A 23,186-nucleotide genomic window follows, 5' to 3' on the forward strand; every position below is an offset into this window, starting at 1 on the left:
TCTCATTGTGGTTTTGATTTGCATCTCTCTAATGACCAGTGATGATGAATGCTCAGGAATTTTTTTTACATCACCTAAAACATGTTAAGTAGTTTAATGAATTCCAGGTCATATTATAGTAATGACTTTTCTGTGAAACCAGGGAAGTGTGATCCTTCCATTTAGGAGAATATACCCTAAAATATATTTGTTTTTAAAGGTTTAATGATTAAAGATGCAGTAATATACTAATACCAAATAGCTTTGATTCTCCACAACACCATGGGATTTACAGTTTTAGTGTTTAGTAACTAATAAACCCAGATCCATTTTGTTTATCTAACACAGGAACTTAGAAACTAATATGGTCCCTATGTTTAGAGATCAAGTTTAACTTTAATCAATTGGCATTTGAAATATTATTTTTCATCTTATAAAAGGTTTTCAAAAAGGAAGATATTTCTGGTGTTACAAAGGTAAAATCTGAAATAATCTGGGGAAATGTAGTTAGCATATTTACCAGTAACACTATTCAAATTTGTAAAAGTGAAGCAATTGTAGCATAGATTTATTTCTCATTTTTAATAATCTTAATTCTAAAAACTTGGAAGAGTAAATCATTGTGGTGAAATATTCTCTCTTCCTAGAAACTTGAAATTTGTTTAATCAATACCCTCAAACTGAAGAAATAAATATAAAAATTTGGTATTCACTTTTATTCTCTTCTTGCTTTGTTCCCTTTCCCTCTCCCCAAAGCAGATCGCCAAACTGAGGCAGCAGCTACAACGCAGTAAACAAAGTAGTCGTCACAGTAAGGAGAAAGATCGCCAGTCACCTCTTCATGGCAACCATATAACAATCAATCATACTCAGGTAGGCTAACTTCTTCTTGTCTAAATTTGAATAATAACTTTTAATTCATTAAGGAAGAGAATTCATCATTTTAACATTAACTAAATACCCTGAATCTTTAGCTCTACTAAATTACTTCTTTGTTAAATGATTATAAAAAGATTATTTAAAAGCAGCCAGACGAGGTGGCTCACGCCTGTAATCCCAGCACTTTGGGAGGCCAAGGCAGGCAGAGTACTTGAGGTCAGGAGGTTCAAAACCAGCCTGGCCAACATGGTGAAACCCTGCCTCTACTAAAAATACAACAACAAAAAAAATTAGCCAGACTAGTGGTGGGTGCCTGTAATCCCAACTACTCAGGGGGCTGATGTAGGAGACTTACTTGAATTCGAGAGATGGAGATTGCAGAGAACCAAGATCGTACCACTGCACTCCAGCCTGGGTGACAGAACTAGAATACATCTCAAAAAAAAGAAGATTAAAAAGCATATGTTTAGCCTTGTCTTAATAACACAAATAACAGAGGATAGTGGTCTCAAGGATGATACTGACCTGGACTAAAATCTTTACTTCATTCACTTATTGAGCAACTATGGGCATTATTTCATTTAATCTTCCCGACAAGTCTTTCTCTTTATCTCTATGTATCTTGTCCCTATTTTACATATGATGAATTTGAGGATTAACATTTTTATTTTCCCCTAGAAATAAATACTAAATATCCTATGGAATGAAATAGTAGTGTAACAGAAGAAACCCAAGCAGTGTATCAAAACAAACCCAATAAGGATTTGTTTCACAAAGATAAGGATGATTCAACATTGGCAAATGTATTAGTTTAGTTCATTGCATCAGAAAACCAAAGCAGAAAAAACATTTGATTTTCTAGATGCTGAATTACATTTGATAAAAACTCAGTATCTTGTGATTTAAAAAAAAAAACCTCTTACTAAACTAAAAATAGGATATTTCCTAATGTGACTAACTGCAAATACAGTGAGACCCTAACAATAAAATATTAGTAGCATAATTGTTAAAAAATCAAGTCAAGGATGTCTATAATTATTGATATTATTTGCTAGTGGTTCAGAGGTTCTAGAACAGAGCAGTAAGAAAAAGAATCATCACTACTTGCATATGATATTACATATTCAGAAAATCAAAGTGAATTAACAAGACTACTGAAACTAATGATAGGATAGCGAAAATGAAAGTTAGTGATAATACCAACTGTTGATAAGGATGTGGAACAATCAAAACAGCCACACATTGCTGGTGGGAACACAAAACGGTATAGACTTTGTACTTTTTATTTTGGCAAACATTTTGTCATTTTCTTAAGAAGTTAAACATATGCTGACCATTAAACTAGAATTTTCACCCTTTGATACTGGTCCATGAGAAATAAAAGCATATGTCTACATAAAGACTTGTACGTGAATCTTCTGAGGCATTATTCATCATACTAAAAAAAAATGGAAATAGACAAACATCTATCAAGTTGTGAGTGAATAAACACTTCATATATCCATGCAATGTAATACTGTTAGGCAGTAAAATGAAAGGAGCTACTGATACATGGAACAACATGGTTAAATCTTAAAAACATGCTAAGTGAAATAAATCAGGAGCAAAAGGCTACATACTATGATTTGTTATGTTAGATTCTCAAAAAGGAAACATTATCAAAACAAAGTTTTAGGGATGGGGGATTGACCACAGAGAAGCCCTAGGGAAATTTTTTGGATAGAAGGTTCTGAATGTAACTGTACTGATAATTGTAGAACTGTTATCTGTGTAACAGAGCTCAACAAACTACATACTTAAAAAGGGAAAATTTTTTATATGCCTATTATACCTCATTAGAGCTGTAAAAACAAATGGCAAGCCTGAACATTTGAAATGAAAATTCATATATGCCTTTTTTTTCTTAATCTGATAGAAGTAGGATATTCTTATTTTTTATTTCAAGCAGTTTTTCTCTAGGAGTCCAATGCACTTACACTAGATCAGCTGACCCACTGACTTAACAAAGAAGACTTATACAATTGTTCAAATTTACATTGAATTTTTGCCATTTGGTTCTTCTTAAAAATGGTATCCTTTGCTATACATACTGAAATATTTGTAGGTGAAATATGAAGTCTAGAATGTACTTTAAAATATTCCAAAAACCAAAAAAGGGGTGTTTACATGAAACAAATTGGTAAATGTTGATAATTTTTGAAGCTAGATTATGTGTAGCTAGGGGTTTATTATTTTTCTCTGTTAAATTATGTTTATGATTGGAATTTTCCATAATGGAAAGGGGAAAACTGAAGCTAGATGATTAGATAAAGTATAAACATACACAAATTGTTTCCTCTTGTACTAGTAATAACATAATTGAAAATATAATGAAAAATATAAAATGCCTAGAATCACATTTAAATATGCAAACTTTACATCTGTGAGAACATGAAATACAAGACACATAAATGGGAAGTCTTAACACACTGATACATGGGAAGATTCAGTATCTTTCAAATAGCAATTTATCTGAAATTAATGTACAAATTGTTTTGAGTTCCAGTGCAAATTTAAAAGGAATTGTTTTTATTACTTGAAAAATTGTCTTCGAAAGTCAATGAAAAAAGCAGTGCTTATTAATAGAAAAGAAAATTTGAAACGACTTTTCCTACAAGATACCGAAATGTAATATAAAATTATAGCAATTAAGTGGCACTCTGTATAGGCATTATCAGATAGTAGCTCCAGGAAATCAAATATAGAATCCATAAAGAAACGGCCGGGCGCGGTGGCTCAAGCCTGTAATCCCAGCACTTTGGGAGGCCGAGGCGGGTGGATCACAAGGTCGAGAGATCGAGACCATCCTGGTCAACATGGTGAAACCCCGTCTCTACTAAAAAGTACAAAAAATTAGCTGGGCATGGTGGCACGTGCCTGTAATCCTAGCTACTCAGGAGGCTGAGGCAGGAGAATTGCCTGAGCCCAGGAGGCGGAGGTTGCGGTAAGCCGAGATCGCGCCATTGCACTCCAGCCTGGGTAACAAGGGCGAAACTCCGTCTCAAAAAAAAAAAAAAAGAAATGTTACAGCAGTGGGATTACTGTGTGGGGGAAAGAATACTTAGGCTTTACACCATACACAAAAATAAATCATGATGGGTTAAGTATTTAAATATGAAAAAATGTAAAAATGCTGAAAGAAATATATTTGATAAAAGTTGATTACCTATTTGATAAAATACAGTTAACCCTTGAACAATGGGGGTTGCGGCATTGACCTTCATGCAGTTGAAAATTTGTTTATAACTTTGGCTTCTCAAAACCTTACCTACTAATAGCCTTCTATTGCCCAGAAGCCTTACTGATTACATAAAATAGTGCTTAACATACTTTGTATGTTTCATGTATTCTGTATTCTTCAATAAAGATACAGAAAATAAATGGTAATTATTAAAATCATAAAAAAGAGAAAATGTATTTAGTGTTCATTAAGTGGAAGTAAATCATCACAAAGGTCTTCCTTCCCATTGTCTTCACTTTGAGTAGGCTGAGGAGAAGAAAGAGGAGAGGTTGGTGTTGCTGTCTCAGGGTAGCAGAGGTAGGAGAAAATCTGTATGTAAGTGGACCCACACAGGTCAAACCCATGTTGTTCAAAGGTCAACAGTATTTGAAAAAAATACATGATACTAACATATAAAAAAGTTAAAACCACATTATGAAAAAAGTTCATGCATCAATAAGAGACGAAATACATTGATAAGCAGCAGCTCACAACTGGCAAGAATACACTGTTGTATGAGAAATATTGTTAGTGTGCTAACCAATGATTAGCAGTCCACCTTAACACAGATCATGTATATCAACTTGATTCAGTGTAAGATAGAGGTCATACATTGTTTTAATTTTTACCTTATTAATCTTTATTTTTCTTCTTTTCTGTTGTATAAATCCTTAAGCATCAAAAGGATTGTCTTGCAATTTTTACTTAGCAACAGCTATTAGTGGTAGTTAATTTTTGAGAACTCCTGCCAAAGAACTTTTGAAAACAGCCTTTAAATTGTTGAGAGTTGAACTTAGTATAATACTGTTGCCATTACTTAATAATCCAACAGATTTTCTTAAATAGTTGACAAGATGGAAATGAAAAATACTAGAAGGTAATTGTCACTATACAGAAAACAAACATCTTTTAAACATATTAATTCAGAGCTATAGAGTGGACTTACATGATATATTTAAGTTACATGATTTCAACTATGCTGTTCCTTGAAACAGAAAAAGGAAAACAGTGTAATACAGAAGATTCTGTCTGCCATTCTACTGAACAAGTGTATATATTATACAGTTATACCATTATACTTACATAAAACGATTATTCTGATTATATAATTTTCATTTTACTTCCTTCAGAACCTAAATTTCTGTATGTGCACCTGAATTTTTATTGTATTTGAAAGGTCAGAAATAACTCTGCTCATTGAGTTTCAATTTTAGTATTTACCATACTCTTCAGTCTTGATTGCCTTGACCACAAATAATTTGACACCACCTTTATCTTATCTCATAGGTTACTGGATCAAGGTCAGTTCCTATGCCACTGTCAAATGTATCAGTGCCAAAAGCATCTGTTTCACGTGTGCCCTGCAATGTAGAAGGAATAAGTCCTGAATTAGAAAAGGTATTCATTAAAGAAAGTAATGGGAAGGAAGAAGTATCCAAGGTAAGGTTACTTGGGATATTTGAACCCTTTTTTTTTTTTTTTGATATAACAAGCTGTCTGAAAAGTACTTTTTTGGTAACAACTTTATTAAGATGTAATTCACATACCATCCAATATACTCACTTAGTGTACAATTCAGTGGTTTTTAACATATTCAGAGTTATATGACCATCATCACAATTAATTTTACAGCATTTTCATCATCCCAAAGGAAACATTGTATCCTTTCACAGGGGTCCCTCATTTCCCTATAATACTCTTGGCCCTCGGCAACCACTAATCTGTTTATGGATCTTTTGGTGGTGGTTCTAGACATTTCGTATCAATGGAATCGTACATCGTGGCTTTTTGTAACTGGCTTCAACTTAGCCTAGTGTTTTTAAGGATCACCCATGTTTAGACTGTTATCAGTGACTTCCTTTTTATGGCCAAATAACACTCAGTTATATGGATTTTACTTATTCAGTTATAAATTAATGGAAATTTGGATTGTTTTACTTTTTGGCCATTGTGAATAATGCTTCTATAAACATTTGTATACGAGTTTTTGTATCAACATACTGTTGGCGTTTCTCTTGGGTGTATACCTAGGGTTGGAATTGCTAATATAGTACTTTAATTTCACCTTTTAGGGAACTGCCAAACTCTTTTCCAAAGTGTCTGCAACATTGTACATTCCTACCAGTGTATAAGAGTTCCAGTTTCTCTGCATCCTAACACTTGTAATTATCTGTCCTTTTCTTTATTATAGCAAGCTTAGTGGATGTGAAGTGATATATCACTGTAGTATTAATTGCATTTCCTAATCGCTGAAGATGTTAAGCATCTTTTCATGTGCTAGTAGCCATTTGTATGTTGGAGAAATGTTTATTTAGATCTTTCTCCCCATTTTAAAATTGGCAGTGAAATTGCTAGGTCATAGCATTTGTACATTTAAAATATTGATGAATATTGCTAGAATTACCCTCCCAAAAGGTTGTACTATTTTACTCTTCTTTAACATTTCATGTTAAGTTTTTATTTTTATGTATATTATTCCATCAAGGAACTCTTTAGACATATGGCATCTCTGTTTGCCATTGGACTGTTTGAGACAGAGTCTGGCGCTGTTGCCCAGTTCTGGAGTGCAATCTCAGCTCACTGTAACCTCTGCTTCCCAGGGTCAAGCGATTCTCCCCCTCAGCCTCCTGAGTAGCTGGGATTACAGGGACACACCACCATGCCCATCTAATTTTGTAATTTTAATAGAGACAGGGTTTTACCATGTTGGCCAGGCTGGTCTCGAACTCCTTACCTCAAGTGATCCGACCACGTAGGCCTCCCAAAGTACTGGAATTACACATGTGAACCACTGTGCCCAGCCCATTAAACTGTTTTCTTTATACATTAAGTTTAAGGACAGTAATGTAAGGACATAAACTTGATCTCATTTTTGGAAGATGAGATAATTCATATATTTGCTGATTCCTTAAAAACATCCTTAAAAACCAAAACTATACTAAAATAAAAAACTTGGTAAAGTACTTCTCCTTTTAAATAAGCCTTACTTTAGTAGTAACCATATCAGAATTATTCTGGGATAACTTACAAACTTATAATTTTTAGAAGTTTTAGATTTATGATTAAGTATACCTAAAATTTTTAATGAATCAAAATATCACCATGGATTGGCCAGTAGCCAAAAAAGGAAAGTTGTCTTGTTAACTATGTCAGTATTCCAGTGTAGTTAACAAGACAATTTGTTAACATTTTTTTGTTCATAAAATAAACTGATACATAAATAATTAAAAACTCTCTTTAGAATAGTCATTGTTAGGTTGTGAAGTTGGTATCGTTTTTGTTTAGCAGCATTCTGTAGACAAATGAAGTTTTAACTGTTAGGTTCAAGGACACATGTGCAGGTTTGTTATATAGGTAAATTGCATGTCACGAGAATTTGGTATACAGATTTTTTCGCCACTCAGGTAATAAGCATACTACCTGATAAGGTGATTTCTCAGTCCTCACCCTACTCCCATCCTCCACCCTCACATAGGACCTAGTATCTATTGTTACCTTCTTTGTGTCTATAGGTGCTCAATGTTTAGTTCCCATTTATAAGTGAGAATATGTATGGTATTTGGTTTTCTGTTCCTGTGTTAGTTTGCTTAGGATAATGACCTTTAGCACCATCTATGTTGCTGCAAGGATATGATCTTATTCTTTATATGGCTGCATAATATTCCATGATGTGTATGTACCACATTTTCTTTATCCAGTCTACCACTGATGGGCATTTAGGTTGATTCCATGTGTTTGTTATTGTAAATAGTGCTGTGATGAACATTTGCATGCAAGTGTCTTAATGGTAGAATAATTTATATTCCTTTGGGTATATACTCAATAATGGGATTGCTGAGTTGAAAAGTAATTTCTGCTTTAAGTTCTTTGAGAAATCACAACAGTGCTTTCCACAGTGTTTAAATTAATTCACATTCCCACCAGTAGTGTATAAGCATTCCCTTTTCTCCACAACCTTGCCAACATCTGTTTTTTGACTTTTTAATAATCGCCATTCTAACTGATGAGATGGTATATCATTGCAGTTTTGACTTGCATTTCTGTAATGGTTAGTGATGTGGAGCATTTTTTCATATGCTTGTTGGCCATGTGTATATCCTTCTTTTGAAAATGTCTCTCCATGTGATTTGCCTGTTTTTTTTTTGTTTTTTGTTTTTTAAGACAGGGTCTCGCTCCATTGCCCAGGCTAGAGTATAGTGGCACAGTCATGGCTTACTGTGGCCTCAATCTCTCAGGCCCAAGTGATTCTCCTACCTCAGTCTCCTGAGTAGCTGGGACTACAGGCACGTGCCACCATAGCCAGCTGATTTTTAAAAATTTTAGTACAGACAAGGTCTTGCTAATTTGCCCAGGCTTGTCTCAAACTCCGGAGCTCAAGCTCTTGTCTTGATCTCCCAAAGTGCTGGGATTATAATTATAGGTATGAGCCATCATTCCTGGCCATTTGACCCACATTTTTATGGGATTCTTTGGTTTTTGCTTATTGATTTGTTGTCATTTTTTAGATTCTGTATATTAGACCTTTGTCAGATGCATAGTTTGCATTTTTTCCCAATACATAGGTTGTTTACTCTGTTGTTGAAACCTCTTGTTGTACAGAAGCTCTTTAATTAAGTCCCATTTTTCAATTTTTGTTTTTGTTGCAGTTGCCTTTGGCGTTTTTATTATGAAATCTTTGCCAGGTCCTATGTCCACAATGGTAATTCCTAGGTTATCTTCCAGTGTTTTTATAGTTTCAGGTTTTATATTTAAGTCTTTGATCCATCTTGAGTTGGTTTTTGTTTATGGTATAAGGAAGGGATTCAGTTTCAATCTTTTGCATATGGCTAGCCAATTATTCTAGCACCATTTATTGAATATGGAGTCCTTTCTCCATTGCTTATTTTTGTCCACTTTGTCAAAGATCAGATGGTTATAGGTCTGCAGTGTTATTTCTGGGCTCTCTCTTCTCTTGGTCTGTATGTCTGCTTTTGTACCAGTACCGTGTTTTGGTTGCTGTATCCTTGTAGTATAGTATGAAGCCAGGCCATATGATGCCTCCAGCTGTGGTGTTCTTGCTTAGGACTACCTTGGCTATTCAAGCTCCTTTTTGGTTCTATATGAATTTTAAAATAGATTTTTCTATTTCTGTGAGGAATATCATTGGAAGTTTGATGGGAAGAGCACTGAATCTGGAAACTGCTTTGGGCAGTATGGCCTTTTTTTTTTTTTTTTTTTTTTAAGATGGAGTTTCACACTGTCATCAGGCTGGAGTGCAGTGTCATGATCTTGGCTCACTGCAACCTCCACCTCCTGGGTTCAAGCAGTTACCCTGCCTCAGGCTCCTGAGTAGCTGGAACTACAGCCTCATGCCACCACACCTGGCTATTTTTTATTTTTATATTTTTAGTAGAAATGAGGTTTCACTATGTTGGCTGAGATGGTCAATCTCCTGACTCATGATACGCCCACCTTGGCCTCTCAAAGTGCTGGGATTACAGGCATGAGCCCCACTGCACCTGGGCAGTATGGCCCTTTTAACAATATTTTTATTTCCTATGCATAAGCATGGAGTATTTTCCCAACTGATACTGTCATCTCTAATTTCATTGAGCAGTGCTTTGTAACTCTTATTTTAGAGATATTTCCATTCCCTAGATAGCTGTATTCCTAGGTATTTTATTCTTTTTATGGCTATTGTGAATGGGATTGTGTTCTTTATTTGGCTCTCAGCTTTGATATTGTTAGTATATAGGAATACTACTGATTTTTGTATGTTTTGTTCCTTAAAACTTTGCTGAAGTTGTTTATCAGATCAAGGAGCCTTTGGGCAGATACTATGGGATTTTCTAGGTATAGAATCATATCATCTGTATTCAGGGATAGTTTGCCTTTACTCTTCCTATTTGGATATCTTTTCTTTCTTTCTCTTGCCTGATTGCTGTGGTCAGGACTTCCAGTACTATGTTGGACAGGAGTGGTGAGAAGAGGGCATTCTTGTTTCATTCCAGTTTTCAAGGGAATGCTTCCAGTTTTTGCCCATTCAGTATGACATTAGCTGTGGGTTTTTCTGAGGAGATGGCTCTTATTGTCTTGAAGTATGTTCCTTCAGTGCCTAGTTTGTTGGAAGTTTTTAACATGAAGTGATGTTGGATTTTATTGAAAGCCTTTTCTGCATCTATTGAGATAATTATGTGGTTTCTGTTTATAGTTCTGTTTATGTGATGAATTGTATTTATTGATTTACATATATTGAATCAACATTGCATCCCAGGGCTAAAGTCGGCTTGATTATGGTAGATTCGCTTTTTGATCTGCTGCTAGATTTGGTTTGCTAGTATTTTGTTGAGGATTTTTGCATCTGTTTTTATCAAGGATGTTCACCTTAAGTTTTTGTTGTCATTGTCGTGTCTCTGCCAAGTTTTGGTATCAGGATGATGTTGGCATTACAGAATTAAGAAGTCAATCCTTCTCAATTTTTTTGAATAGTTTCAGTAGGAATGGTACTAGCTCTTATATATCCATCTGGTAGAGTTTGGGTGTGGATCTATGTGGTTCATGGTTCTTTTCTGGTTGGTAGACTTTTTATTACTGATTGAATTTCAGAACTCATTATTGTTCTGTTCAGGGATTCTCTCCTCCTGGTTCAGTGTTGGGAAGTTGTATGTTTCTAGGAATTTACATATTCCCTCTGTTTTCTAGCTTGTATGCATAGAGGTGTTCATAGTAGTAGTCTGAGGGTTTTTTATATTTCTGTGGAGTCAGTGGTACTATCCCCTTTGTCATTTCTGATTTTATTTGGATCTTTTTTTTATTAGTCTAGTTGGCTATCTCTCTCACTTACTCTTTCAAAGAATTAACTTAGGGATTCTTTTTTTTTTTTTTTTTTTTTTTTTTTTTTTTGCATCTCAGTTTCTTTCAGGTCAGCTCTGAGTTTTGTTATTTCTTGTCTTCTGCCAGCTCTGGAGTTGGTTTGCTCTTGTTTCTCTAGATATGATGTTAAGTTGTTATCTGAGATCTGATTTTTTTACATCGACCTTTAGAGCTGTAAATTTCCCTCTTAACACTGCTTTAGCTGTATCCCATAGAATATAGTATATGTTGTATCTTTGTTCTCATAGTTTCAAATAATTTGATTTCTGCCATAATTTCTTACTCAAATGCCATTCAGGAGCAAGTTGTTTAATTTCCATGTAATTGTATGGTTTTCAGCAATTTTCTTAGTATTGATTGCAATTTTTATTGTACTGTGGTCCAAGAGTGTGGTTGGCATGATTTCAGGTTTGTTTTTTTTTTTTTTTAATTTGTAGGGGATTGTTTTATGTCCATTTGTGTGGTGGTTTTTACAGTGTGCCATGTGGTAATGAGAAGAATGTATACTCTATTGTTTTGGGGTGAAGAGTTCTATAGATGTCTGTTCAGTTCATTTGGTCAAGTGTTGAGTTCAGGTCCCAAACCTCTCTGTTAATTTTCTGCCTCAGTGATCTAATACTGGCAGTGGGATGTTGAAGCCTCCCATTATTATTTTGTAGACATCTAAGTCTCTTTGTAGGTCTCCGAGAACGTGCTTTATGAATCTGGATGCTCCTGTGTTGGGTGCATGTATATTTAGGATAATTAGGTCTTCCTGCAGAATGGAACCCTTTACCATTATATACCGCCCTTCTTTGCCTTTTTTGATCTTTGTTGGTATAAAGTCTGTTTTGTTTAAAATTAGAATAGCAACCTTGCTTTTTTTCAGTTTTCCATTTGCTTGGCAGATTTTTATCCATCCCTTTATTTTGACCTTATGGGTGTCTTTGCATGTGGGCTAGGTCTCTCAAAGACACCTACCATTTAACTTGCTGCTTTATGCAGCTTGCCAGTTTGTGCCTTTTAGTTGGGATTTCAACCCATTTACATTCACGGTTAATATTGATATGTATGGATTTGACCCTTAATTGTGTTGTTAGCTAGTTATTATGTAGATTTAATTGTGTGGTTGCTTTATAGTGTTACTATTCTGTGTACTTAAGTGTGTTTTTGTAGTGGCTGATAACGTTCTTTTCTTTTCAGATTTAGCACTCCTTTCAGGACCTCTTGTAAGGCAGATCTGGTAGTAATAAATTGCCTTACCGTTTACTTGTCTGAAAAGGATCTTACTTATCCTTCGCCCTATGTAGCTCACTTTGACTGGATATGCACTTTTTGCTTGGAAATTTTTTCCTTAATAATGCTGAACATAGGCTCCCAATCTCTTTTGGCTTACAGGGTTTCTGCTGAAAGATCTGCTTTGGCCTCATGGAGTTCCCTTTGTAGGTGACCTGCCTATTCTGTTTTTCTTTCATTCCAACCTTGGGGAATCTGAAGATTTTGTGTCTTGGGGATGGTCTTCTTGTGTATTTTGCAGTTCTCTGAATTTAATGAATTTGAATGTTGGCCTCTTTACTGAGGTTGGAGTTTTCTTGGACAGTATCCTGAAATACAGTTTCTAAGTTGCTTGCTTTCTCCTCATCACTTTTAGGGATGCCAGTGCATCGTGGATTTACTCTCCTTACATAGTACGGTATTTCTTAGAGGCTTTGCCCGTTGTTTTTACTCTTTTCAAAAAATTTCAGCCAGGCACAGTGGCTCACGCTGGTAATCCCAGTACTTTGGGAGGCCAAGGCAGGTGGATCACCTGAGGTCAGGAGTTCAACACCAAGCTGGCCAACATGATGAAACTGTGTCTCTACTAACATGGTTAACAGGTACCTGTAATCCTAGCCACTCAGGAGGCTGAGGCAGGAGAATCTCTTGAACCCAGGAGACAGAGTTGCAGTGAGCCAAGATCACACCATTGCACTCCAGCCTGGGCAACAAGAACAAAACTCTGTCTCATATAAAAAAGAAAAAAATTTTTTTTTGTCCAACTTAGTTCAGAGAACCAGTCTTCAAGCTCCATGATTCTTTCCTCAGGTTGGTCTGTTTTGCTGTTAATACTTGGGATTGCATTATGAAAGTTTTGTAATGTCTTTTTCAATCTCAGATCAGTTGGTTTCCTTCTTACAATGGCCATTTCATCAATCAGCTCCTGTATTATTTTATCATAATCATTAGATTCCATGGAATGGGTTTTGGCTTTCTCCTGAATCTTGATCTTCATTCCTATATTCTGAATTCTATCTTTCTGTCATTTTAGCCATTCCTACTTAAGAACCTTTGTTGGGGAGCTAATGTGGTCATTGGAAGGAAATAAGACACTGTGGCTTTCTGAGTTGCCAGAGTTCTTACACTGGCTCTTTCTCATCTTTGTGGGCTGATGTACCCTCCATGGTATAATTTGTACAGTCGCTTGACTTTTCTGGATGTTTTCAGAGGCCAAGGCATTGTGCAGGGTCTTTATTTGTAGTTGAGTTATTGTCTTTTGTTTCATAGGAGGGCTTATGAGCAAAGTATTTTTGGTATTGAAGTTTGGGCTCTGATCAATAGATGGCTCTTAAACGTAGTGGCCAGTAGGTAAACTCTTGCTCAGCCACATTACTCCTCTGTATTTCCTCATCATTGCACATTGCGGCTGTGCTCCATCTCGGTGCTCTGAAAGTGTGGGCTCCTCTCCCATCCAAGTGCTGGCTGCAGATCTTGTCTTGGCACTCCCAGGCTGCACACTGCAGCTCTGGGGTGAGCTAAGGCTTTATGTTCTCTCCCAGCTTGGAAGCAGCAGGGGAAGGGACCTTGGCAGTGGCTGTGGCAGGGGGCCTCTTGTCTCTAGGGGCTCCACCCCAGAGAAATGCAAAACTGTGGCCAGTGTGATTGGCTTGGGGTAGGGCAGATGTGTTGTGGGCCCAAGCCGAGGGGGTTCCTGGGGGAGACAGACTGACCTCTTCTTAGGACAGTGGCGGGTTGCTGGAGCTATGGTTAAAGCACTCAGGGCCTTTGCTCTTTTCCTAATCCAAGGGTAGCAAGGGTAGTACCACTGCAGTGGCAGAGGGGCTTTCAGTTGCCTCTCGGAGCTCCACTTCAGATACATAGATCCGCCGCTACTGGGATGTTCAGCCAGGGGTGGGGCAGCTGTGCTGCTGGCCTGAGCTGGGAGCCCCATTGGGTGAAGGGTGGAGTGCTGAGGGCTCACAGGGAAGAGACTGGGCTCCTCTCTGTATGGTGACTATGTCCTGCTAGCAGTGCAAATAAAGCCTTCAGCCTCTTTGTTTCTTCTCCAGTTCAAGGACAGCAGGGGCAGAACTCTAAATGATGTTTTCATTTGCATAGTGTCAGCCTTCACTTGTTTGGTCTAGAAAATATTGATACATTTTGAATCTTACCTGATTTTACCTTCCTTCATTTCCCCTCTTGACAGTGTTTCTAAAATCTCTGAAATGACAATGATCAGAGTTAGAGCAGTAGACACAATAGTGAAAATATAAATAACATATATTGGTTCTTTTCCCTAGCATTGCAATCGTGTGTGTTTAATAATGTAATGTAGAGACTTTTACTTGTTAACCTTATTTTGTTAGCACACAAATGAAGAATATAGAGTAAGATCTATTTTAACAGTAGAATCAGAGTAGTAGAGTAGAGAATCCACTGCAACAGCATCTCTGAAGCCACTTAATTAGCCATGTCACTAGGAGCTCTGAACTATAGGTTCCTCATGTGTGAAAAGAAAACAATAGACTAATGAGCTCTGAGGTGCCCTCAAGACCAAAATATATGGCTCTGTGATTATGGTCTCCTATTTCTTCCTTTTGCTACTAAGAATAATGTATTTAAACTAAGGAAAATTTTGAGTAGTCCTATTTAGTTGGATACCAAATTTGTAGAATTTGATATCCGAATTATTCTAATATTAGAATTCTTCTGGGTTATGTTAATAACCTCTATTGAGTAGTAATAGAATAAATCTCTTTATTAGAAATTTTGGATAATTTGCAAAGGAAACAAACGATGGTTCTGTTCATAGCCTTTAAAAAATTAAATAGGAAGGAATGAACAAACAGAAAAATGCGTACCTGTGAATATGAGATTTCACTTTTTCTTACAAGTAAGTCAAAGTGAAATTTTTTTAGCAATTCAGTTAATTTGTTCAGCAAATGTGTACTAAATATCTGCCATGTGCCAGGCATTAGGGATACAGTGTTAAACTCCTGCTGTCCTTGAGGAGTATTATGGGATGTGTTGACCTACAGGTACATACAGTGAGCTATGGAATTTTTAAGGCAAACAATTTGATTTGAAAGAAATGTTTAGCTCAATAAAGGTAACATATGCAGAAATTAGCTTAAGACACAAGGTTGGTCTTTAGCCTTTGAAGAATAAATTGGATCAGTAGTGGTGGAATATGAAATCAACAGAAATACTACATACTTTCTATGTAGACAGAGCGTATGCACTAGCATTCGGGTGTTTAATGGTATTCCTCTTACAGCCGTTGGACATACCAGATGGTCGAAGAGCTCCACTCCCTGCTTATTACCGGAGCAGTAGTACTCGCAGCATTGACACTCAGACTCCTTCTGTCCAGGAGCGCAGCAGTAGCTGCAGCAGTCATTCACCCTGTGTCTCCCCATTTTGTCCCCCGGAATCCCAGGATGGTAGCCCTTGCTCAACAGAAGATTTGCTCTATGATCGCGATAAAGGTAAGAATGGAATCATCCACTTAGCGGGTTTGTTATGGGCCTTGCTTATTATACTTTGTCTTAGACCATTACATCATTTTTTTTTTAATTATGTTGAATGGTGACATTGTCAAAGATTAGTTAATCTGGGTTTCTTTGTTCATCGGTTTCACATACCCCCTTCTTTGTGACTCTAACAAACATCTTCCATAAATGTGTCAGAGAAGCACAGCGCATGGTTCTAACAGCTAATGAAAGCCACAAAATGGAGTGTGTACAACTTGATATAATGCATAGGTCTTTTCTTGATATTGGCCAGAGCGGATGATGGCTGTGGTAGAGTTTATGTTTCTCAGGCTTAAAGTTAGATTTTATAATCAGATTGATTTGCGAGGAAATAATTTCTAAAAATTATGTTGGAAAAAAAATGAGTATTTTAAACTAAGTGTATTACAGCTTGGTTACATTCCTGATGTCCTTGTACCTATAGGACATCAGGGATTATATTATGGTATGTAGATAAATTATTAACTGTTGAGAAACTCTGGGATTCTTATTGCCTATCAAGCCCAAACTGTCTCTCCCTCTTCTATCCTTGTGTCCACCTCCACTTGTCTACCAACACTCCCTGTATTCTTTCTGTTTCTAGCCCCCTAAGACCTAGCTACAGAAGGCCATGTAGACTGCCCAGCTTCTGCCTTCCTAGCTACTTACAAAGAAACACTGATCTTATTTTTATAACACATTTACTGCTTGTTGCCATAGAGAAATAAGTCAATGGCAACAAAAATGTAAAACCATACAAAGTTACGGTTTATAAAATCTTGCAGGAGTTTTATGGACCTTGTTCTGAATTGACCCCTACCCCCTATGATTGATGTATTGTTACATGCAAAATGGCCAGATCACAAGTGCTCAGCCAAGTAAATTTTTACATATGTGTGTGCTCATGAAATCACTACCTAGATCAAGTATAGATATAGAAGATTTTTATTACCCCACAAGGCTCCCTTGGGCCTCTTCCCAAATATTATCCTTCCCCTCTCCACCTGAAAGTAACCACTGTGCTGACTTCTATCACTATAGTTTCCCTTCTTACTAGATTTCATAGAAATTGAATAGTATGGTATATATTCTTTGTGTCTGACTTCTTTTACTTATCATTATACCTAACTCTTCTGAGATGGTAAGTGGAAGCTACTTTAGACTTTGTCCTCTTCTTTTATATGTGGGTAGATCTAAAGAGTTCTCCCTTTTCTTGTTGACCAGTTCATTATTGAAGGCCTTGGGAACCCCTTTCCTTCATTAAGGATATATTGAATGTAGTACCTCAGGTATCTCTCTTGGCTTCATGTGGGAAGTCTCCATTTCTTAAAATGTCAGACTACAAAACTCATTTCACTGAAGCGTCCTGTGAGAGCAGATATCTTCAGTCACTTCCTCACAGCCTTTTAATGTGGATGTTTCACAATAAAACAAAACATCTTGCTTCCAATAGGAGTGTTTGTTTTGAAGGTAAATGGAAATGTTACTATCAGTAGTAACTTGTTTTAGGTTGTATAGGTGGTAAACAGAGAAACCAGTCTGTCTTGATTCCAAACTCATGTTTTTTGTTATACCAGTAGAAAGGATAAGTACAGTTTAGGGTGGCCACTTTTGCTACTTAACTCTCATAACTGGGGTAAAAATAAAAAGTAGAAATAATGGTAGTAGTACAACTAGACAATTCTGGAGTTCTGTTTTCTTTAATACTGTGGATAAATGAGAGATGCTGAACCAAATATAAAATGTATTGAGAAGATGATAGATGAGCTCCATTTTGGTTTAACTGGTTGTAAGATTGCCTTCAGGGCCTCTCAGTGAATACCGGTTTCTGGAGCTCATAGGTCTTCACTTACATCATAAGTTTCAAACAGTGTATGCTCTTTATTATTTAATAGCTGTTTTTCCTAAAGATGTACAATCTATCGTATTATGAGAAGGTGTAATCATTTCATTGTCCTGCCAGCGTCTTTTGCAGGAGACATAACATAGAAGTTAAGAGTAGCACTGGCTTTGGGACCATAGAAATGCATTTGAATCCTGTGAAGTTTTGGACATAAAACCTGCATCTATTCTCAAGGATTTAATGAATGGCAGCTGCTGCTATAAAAATAGTCACCTTTATTATCACCTGTTAGTTTCCCTAAATGCCTTCAGGAAAAAATAATTACTTTCTTTCACAGCTTAGTCAAAATCTCCTTCTCTGGCCTAGCTTGTGTCAATTATCTAGTAATAGGAATTCTGACCATTTCTTAAGACAGGTTAGACCTTTCCCTAAGATTTGCCTTTGTTTGTATATTTTCCTCTATGTCCTTTTGTTCTTCCATACCAGATATTTGCCTGCATAACACTATGCTCATCCTCTTGTTTTGTTTTGGTTTTTTTGTGTTTTGTTTAATATGTAAAATTAGAACATTGGTTCAGATCATCGCTAAAACTAGGGTTTTTTTCCTAATAGTTAAAAAATATTTCTTAGTAAAATAGTGTAATAACACCTACCTCATATCATTATTGGGGTTACATGAGATATAGCAAAATGCTTAGCACAAGTTTTGGCACATGGTAAACAATCAATAACCAGTGATTAATGTTGCTTAATAGTGATTTTTTAAAAATCTCTTTAGAACTTGTAAATATAGAATGGGTTTCATAATTATTTAAGACATTTCTCTGTTTTCTACAAGATCACCTCAGTTTGAGAATTAAAGCCCCATGACATCCGTTTCATAATATCTACCATATTTAGCTGAGAGGCATGGCTTTGTGATTAAGATCAACTTTATGTTACTACTCCCGGGAAAACTGTGTAGACCTCTGTTGTGCAATATAAGGTTTCTAGTTCTCAAAAAATCAAATACCATCTTTGTAAAAGACAAAATTAAAATAGCACCTATCCCTTTCATATATGTAAGTATGCACACATCTGTATTTCAGAATTCGGAGTTGAGGTTTATGTATTTCAACTGAGGTTATACTTTGAGTTTATTTAAGGAACACTTGTTGAGCATTTATTGTATATCAGCTATTGTACTAGAGAGTGGAGAAACATAGATGAATAAGATGTGACAGTCTCTAATAGGGAGTAATAGGAATGTAAACAAATAATACACTAAAAGTATAAAGGAGGGAGTTGTCCAGAAATTGTAAAATTTCTGGAATATATGTTATGTCATTCGAACTGTAGGCTAGTTTCTGACTCATTTCTTCTCTATGTAAAGCCGAAACTATGGGTTTTACCATTTTTAAAGATACTAGGATTACTTACACTTTGGGAGGCCGAGGTGGGCAGATCACTTGAAATCAGGAGTTCAAGACCAGCCTAGCCAACATAGTGAAATTCTATCTGTACTAAAAATACAAAAAAGTAGCCAGGTGTGGTGGCATGCACCTGCAGTCCCAGGTACTTGAGAGGCTGAGGCACAAGGATCTCTTGAACTTGAGAGGTAGAGGTTGCAGCAAGCCGAGATCAGTCACTGCATTCAGCCTGGGCAACAGAGCAAGACTTTGTCTCAAAAAAAATAAAGATCCTAATTCTTCCTATAATGTATGTTTTCTACAGTAAATCATAAATTGGTTTTTATTTTTTAAAGACAAAAGGAAGCTATATAGCTTTCTTAGAACTTTTCATTATTATGAAAACAGAATAAATTCTATAATTTTGAAGTCAACTAGGATTGATTTGATTTGCAGTACCTACAAATTCTGCACTTGCTTTAGAGAAATGTATTCTGTGGTAAAGTAACTAGTTCAGACTCCATAGGAACCTGGATAGACATACACAGGTGGGAAGAGGGACAGCTGCAGTGAGTATCTGCCCTAATGAGAGATGTGCTGGTGAGCTGATTATTTTTCTAGTGTTCATGCTATATACTTACTCTTTTTTCTGACTTTGCCAACATTATTTTTGCCTGTTCCTAACATCTATTCTCTATGAATTATGTATAATTTGAGACCTATAAAATAATTTTAGCTGCATCACACATTGGTTTTTTTCTTTGCCTTTATGGATTGCAATGCCAAGACAAAAACACTCTTATCAAGAAGGTTTCAACTGTTGAGAGACTTATTTCAGGTGAATGGGTTTTTTGTCTTTTGTTTTGACTTCTTACTAGATTTTTCTGGTGACCTGAAGTCCGAAGATAACTTGGTCGCTCTGGTCACATGTGTAAAGTTGCCATAACTAATAGCCGTAGCAACTACTACTGCTCTTCTCTGTGTGAACTATTCAGAGATCCAGAATAAGAGCAGTCATAGAATGTACCCTAAGAGGTAGCCTGTATTCTTCCACATTAGCATGCCCAAAATAAAACGCAAGGAAGAAAAATAGTCATCTATATAACTATTAGTTTATAATAGTCAGAATATTAGTTTCTTAAGCAATGCTGCCAGCATTGCTTGATGGTAGCCAAACATGCTGGGCAAGCTGCAAAATCTAGACTTCAGTCAGCTACTTATCAATGATCTTTGGCACAGTTCACTTATGCAGTTGTTATAAAATTCTGCAGTTTTGCAGGATATTGTGGAAACATTGATTATGGTAGTCATGAAATAAATGGAATCATTTTATTCAGGCCAACTACTGAGAGTTGTATTCCAAGCATCCATAAATGGATTACTTGTAATTTAGGCTACATTTTCCTGAAGGAACAGTGTATGGTATGTAGATCGAGTTTCTCAAGCCAATGCATATAAGCCTATTTAATTCATTCTGTGATTTCATAAATATTCATATTGCTAAATTTTTAGTGTTAGGACTGAGCCACCCTTGGTCCTAGGAGAAAAAAAACAAAAGTATTGTCTTTCAGGGTCTGGGGTTGACCCTAGGCAGACTTTTGAAACAGTCAGCTTTTGGCGTCCTCCTCTTCCTTTATATATACATTTTAACCTACTTGTATTTATCTCTAGTGCTCTATGTCTTTATCTTTTTTTTTTTTTTTTGACCTTTGCCCTTACTGTGCTTTAACCCTCTTAGTTTTTAGGTAATCCGCCAAGATTTTATGGCACTTTTCTTTTGGGGGTTTATATTGTAAAAACAGCTATTACAGATATACTTCTTTGAGCTACCACACTTTGAAAAAATCATTGCCTTTGAACCAGGATGTGTTTATCAAAATAGTCTCTTTATATAGTTCTAGGATGCTTATTATCCTAGAAGAACCTTTTGGTGGTAAAATTACAAAGTATGAAGATATTATTCCAACAAAGAAGTTAGTCAGTAGGTTAAAATGGACCTATTCTAGAATTATGTCCCTAAGGTCATTTTACCTCTCTTTCAAGACAGCATCTTAAAATACATACATTCCAGTGTCTAACAGCACAAAATAAGTATCCAGTAAATGCTCTTGTCCCTTCTTTCTGAAAATGTTAACAATTGTACCAATGGCATATGATACTGCGTTAGCTCTCTGTGAATGAATTATTATTCATAATTCAAAACTACTTAAGTATATAACTCAGTTTTAGCCATTATTGCCCAGTCTAGAATATAAGCAAATCAAAAATTTGTAACATACCTGCATATATATTTCACTTAATCACCTCTATTTACCGTGATATAAGCTCCACCAAGAGTAAATGACTTTATTTTGGTCATTGCTTTAGTCTCAGCAGATCAGCTAGTGCCTAGAATGGTGCAGTGCTTAATGGAGATTTGTTTTGAGTATTAAGACCTTTCTTCATAGTATGTCCATTTTTTAAAGGATATATTTTTATAGCTATGTTGAAAACGTGTTTTTTTCTTTGAATTGTTAAATTTTATGTTAGGCTTTTAATGTTCATAAAGAGTGTGTGATACTCTTCATAAAAATAAAAACCAAGCATAATTAAGTTAGCATAAAAGATTATGCTAAACCTAGTGATAGGCTTTTGGTGGCAAAGAGGCCATGAAGTTCAAATTTGCCATTGAAATAAGGGGAAAGGAGGTAACTGCTAAAACTTTCTCATCTTCCCCTTCTTGCTGTTGGTCATGCTGGTAACCAGTAAACTCTGATAATAACTAGGTTGAAAATAACAGGGTGTCAACTAGGTTCAAGGAAAAGGGAATCTGTTGGATTTTCCCTCCCCGTTATCTTTTATGTTCCTCTAAGAAAAGGTTTCAATTCATAGGGACCATTTCTCACACTGTCTCCTGTGACACTGATGGAAGGCAGACCCAATGAAGCTCTTGCCTGAACTATCAGCCTTTGATTAGAAACAGAATGTTAGATTAGAAGGAACTTGATCATCTAGTCACCTCATATCTGTAACGAAGACACTTGAGTTAATCTAGATCCAAACTAAGTGAGACGGATAGCATAATAATAATGAACCTTGACTCTGGGGCAGCCAGGTTGAATCCCTGCTCTGCCACTTATTAATTGTGTGCCCTTGAACAAGTTAATCTATCTCTGTCTCAATTTCCTCACCTATAAGTTGGGGATAGCTGCCTCATAGAATTGTTATGATAAAATGTGTTCAGGTGATTTTGTTTATATTATTTCCTGTAATATTACCACAGTCCTATGGGTAGGTGACATTGTCATTATTTAAAGGACCCAGAATCTGAGGCTTAGAGAAAGTAAGTAATTTCGCTAACTTCCATAGTGTTTACATGCCAACAAAGATCTTCTGTAGGAACTTGATACTACATCTTGCTGCCTTTGCAGAAGGAATAGTCTTTATACGAGCATTCAGCTGTGAAAGGGCCTGGTGTGTAAGAACAGTAAGAAATTGTACAGTTGGGGCATGGGGGTGAATGGTGGAGAGTAAAAAACAGTGAGACTGGAGAGTTAGAAAGTCCACTCTTTCATAAGAGCCTTTGTTAAGCCTTGCTAAGAGAAAGGAAAAGCCAAGGAAAGATCTTTTATCTGCTAAAGGATATGGCCAGTTTAACAGTTAAAAACTGTAACTCAGGTAGGCACAGAAGTAGAGACAGTAGGAGGACAAGATAAGTAGCCCTGCTAATAGTCTAGTCTTGTGGTTTTCAAACTTTACTTATTCCACACCCTTGTCAGCAATTTTGAATCTGTACCCCTAATAAGTTTATATATTTCTAGGTGATATATGTATATAATTCATTCTACAAACTAAATAACTGTTAAAGTTTACTTGTTTTTAAAGATAAAAAGTAAATACGTATAAATTTAAAAATAAATGTATTTAATTGCTGTTACGTTTTTTCCCTACATGTCAGCAGATTGTTTCATACCCCTTAATTGGGAGACCGCAGGTGTAGGGCAAAGATGAGGAGGCATAGCAAGGTTAGAGGAACTGGAGGAAAGGGGCTGAAGAAGAGTCAACAGCATTTGGTGGCTGATTAGATGTATGAGGTGAGGGAGGAGGAGGAGATCAGGATAATAGCAAAGTTCTTATGAAGTTCCAGCATGGGAAATGTGGAAGTGATTACCATCATTAATAAGGTAGTGAATATTGGAGATGGAATAGACTTTATGGTGACTATAATGATAAGTTTAAGATGTTGATTTCTGCCTAAA

General features: G+C 36.2%; 1 protein-coding gene across 4 annotated transcripts in view; it reads left to right on the plus strand.

The window, feature by feature from the left end:
• The window catches only part of GLCCI1 (glucocorticoid induced 1), a 150,045-nt gene that overhangs the window by 115,636 nt on the left and 11,223 nt on the right, over positions 1-23,186 (plus strand). For 2 of the 4 annotated variants that reach the window (XM_010345675.3, XM_039472677.2), the window contains exons 4-6: positions 736-852; positions 5,405-5,557; positions 15,483-15,693. In XM_010345675.3, coding sequence (XP_010343977.2) covers positions 736-852; positions 5,405-5,557; positions 15,483-15,693 — 481 coding nt within the window. The remainder of the gene's footprint in view (positions 1-735; positions 853-5,404; positions 5,558-15,482; positions 15,694-23,186) is intronic. The other 2 variants (XM_039472676.2, XM_039472678.2) reach the window with 1 other exon arrangement.

This window comes from Saimiri boliviensis, chromosome 10 (assembly GCF_048565385.1).
Source record: "Saimiri boliviensis isolate mSaiBol1 chromosome 10, mSaiBol1.pri, whole genome shotgun sequence".
NCBI lineage: Eukaryota > Metazoa > Chordata > Mammalia > Primates > Cebidae > Saimiri > Saimiri boliviensis.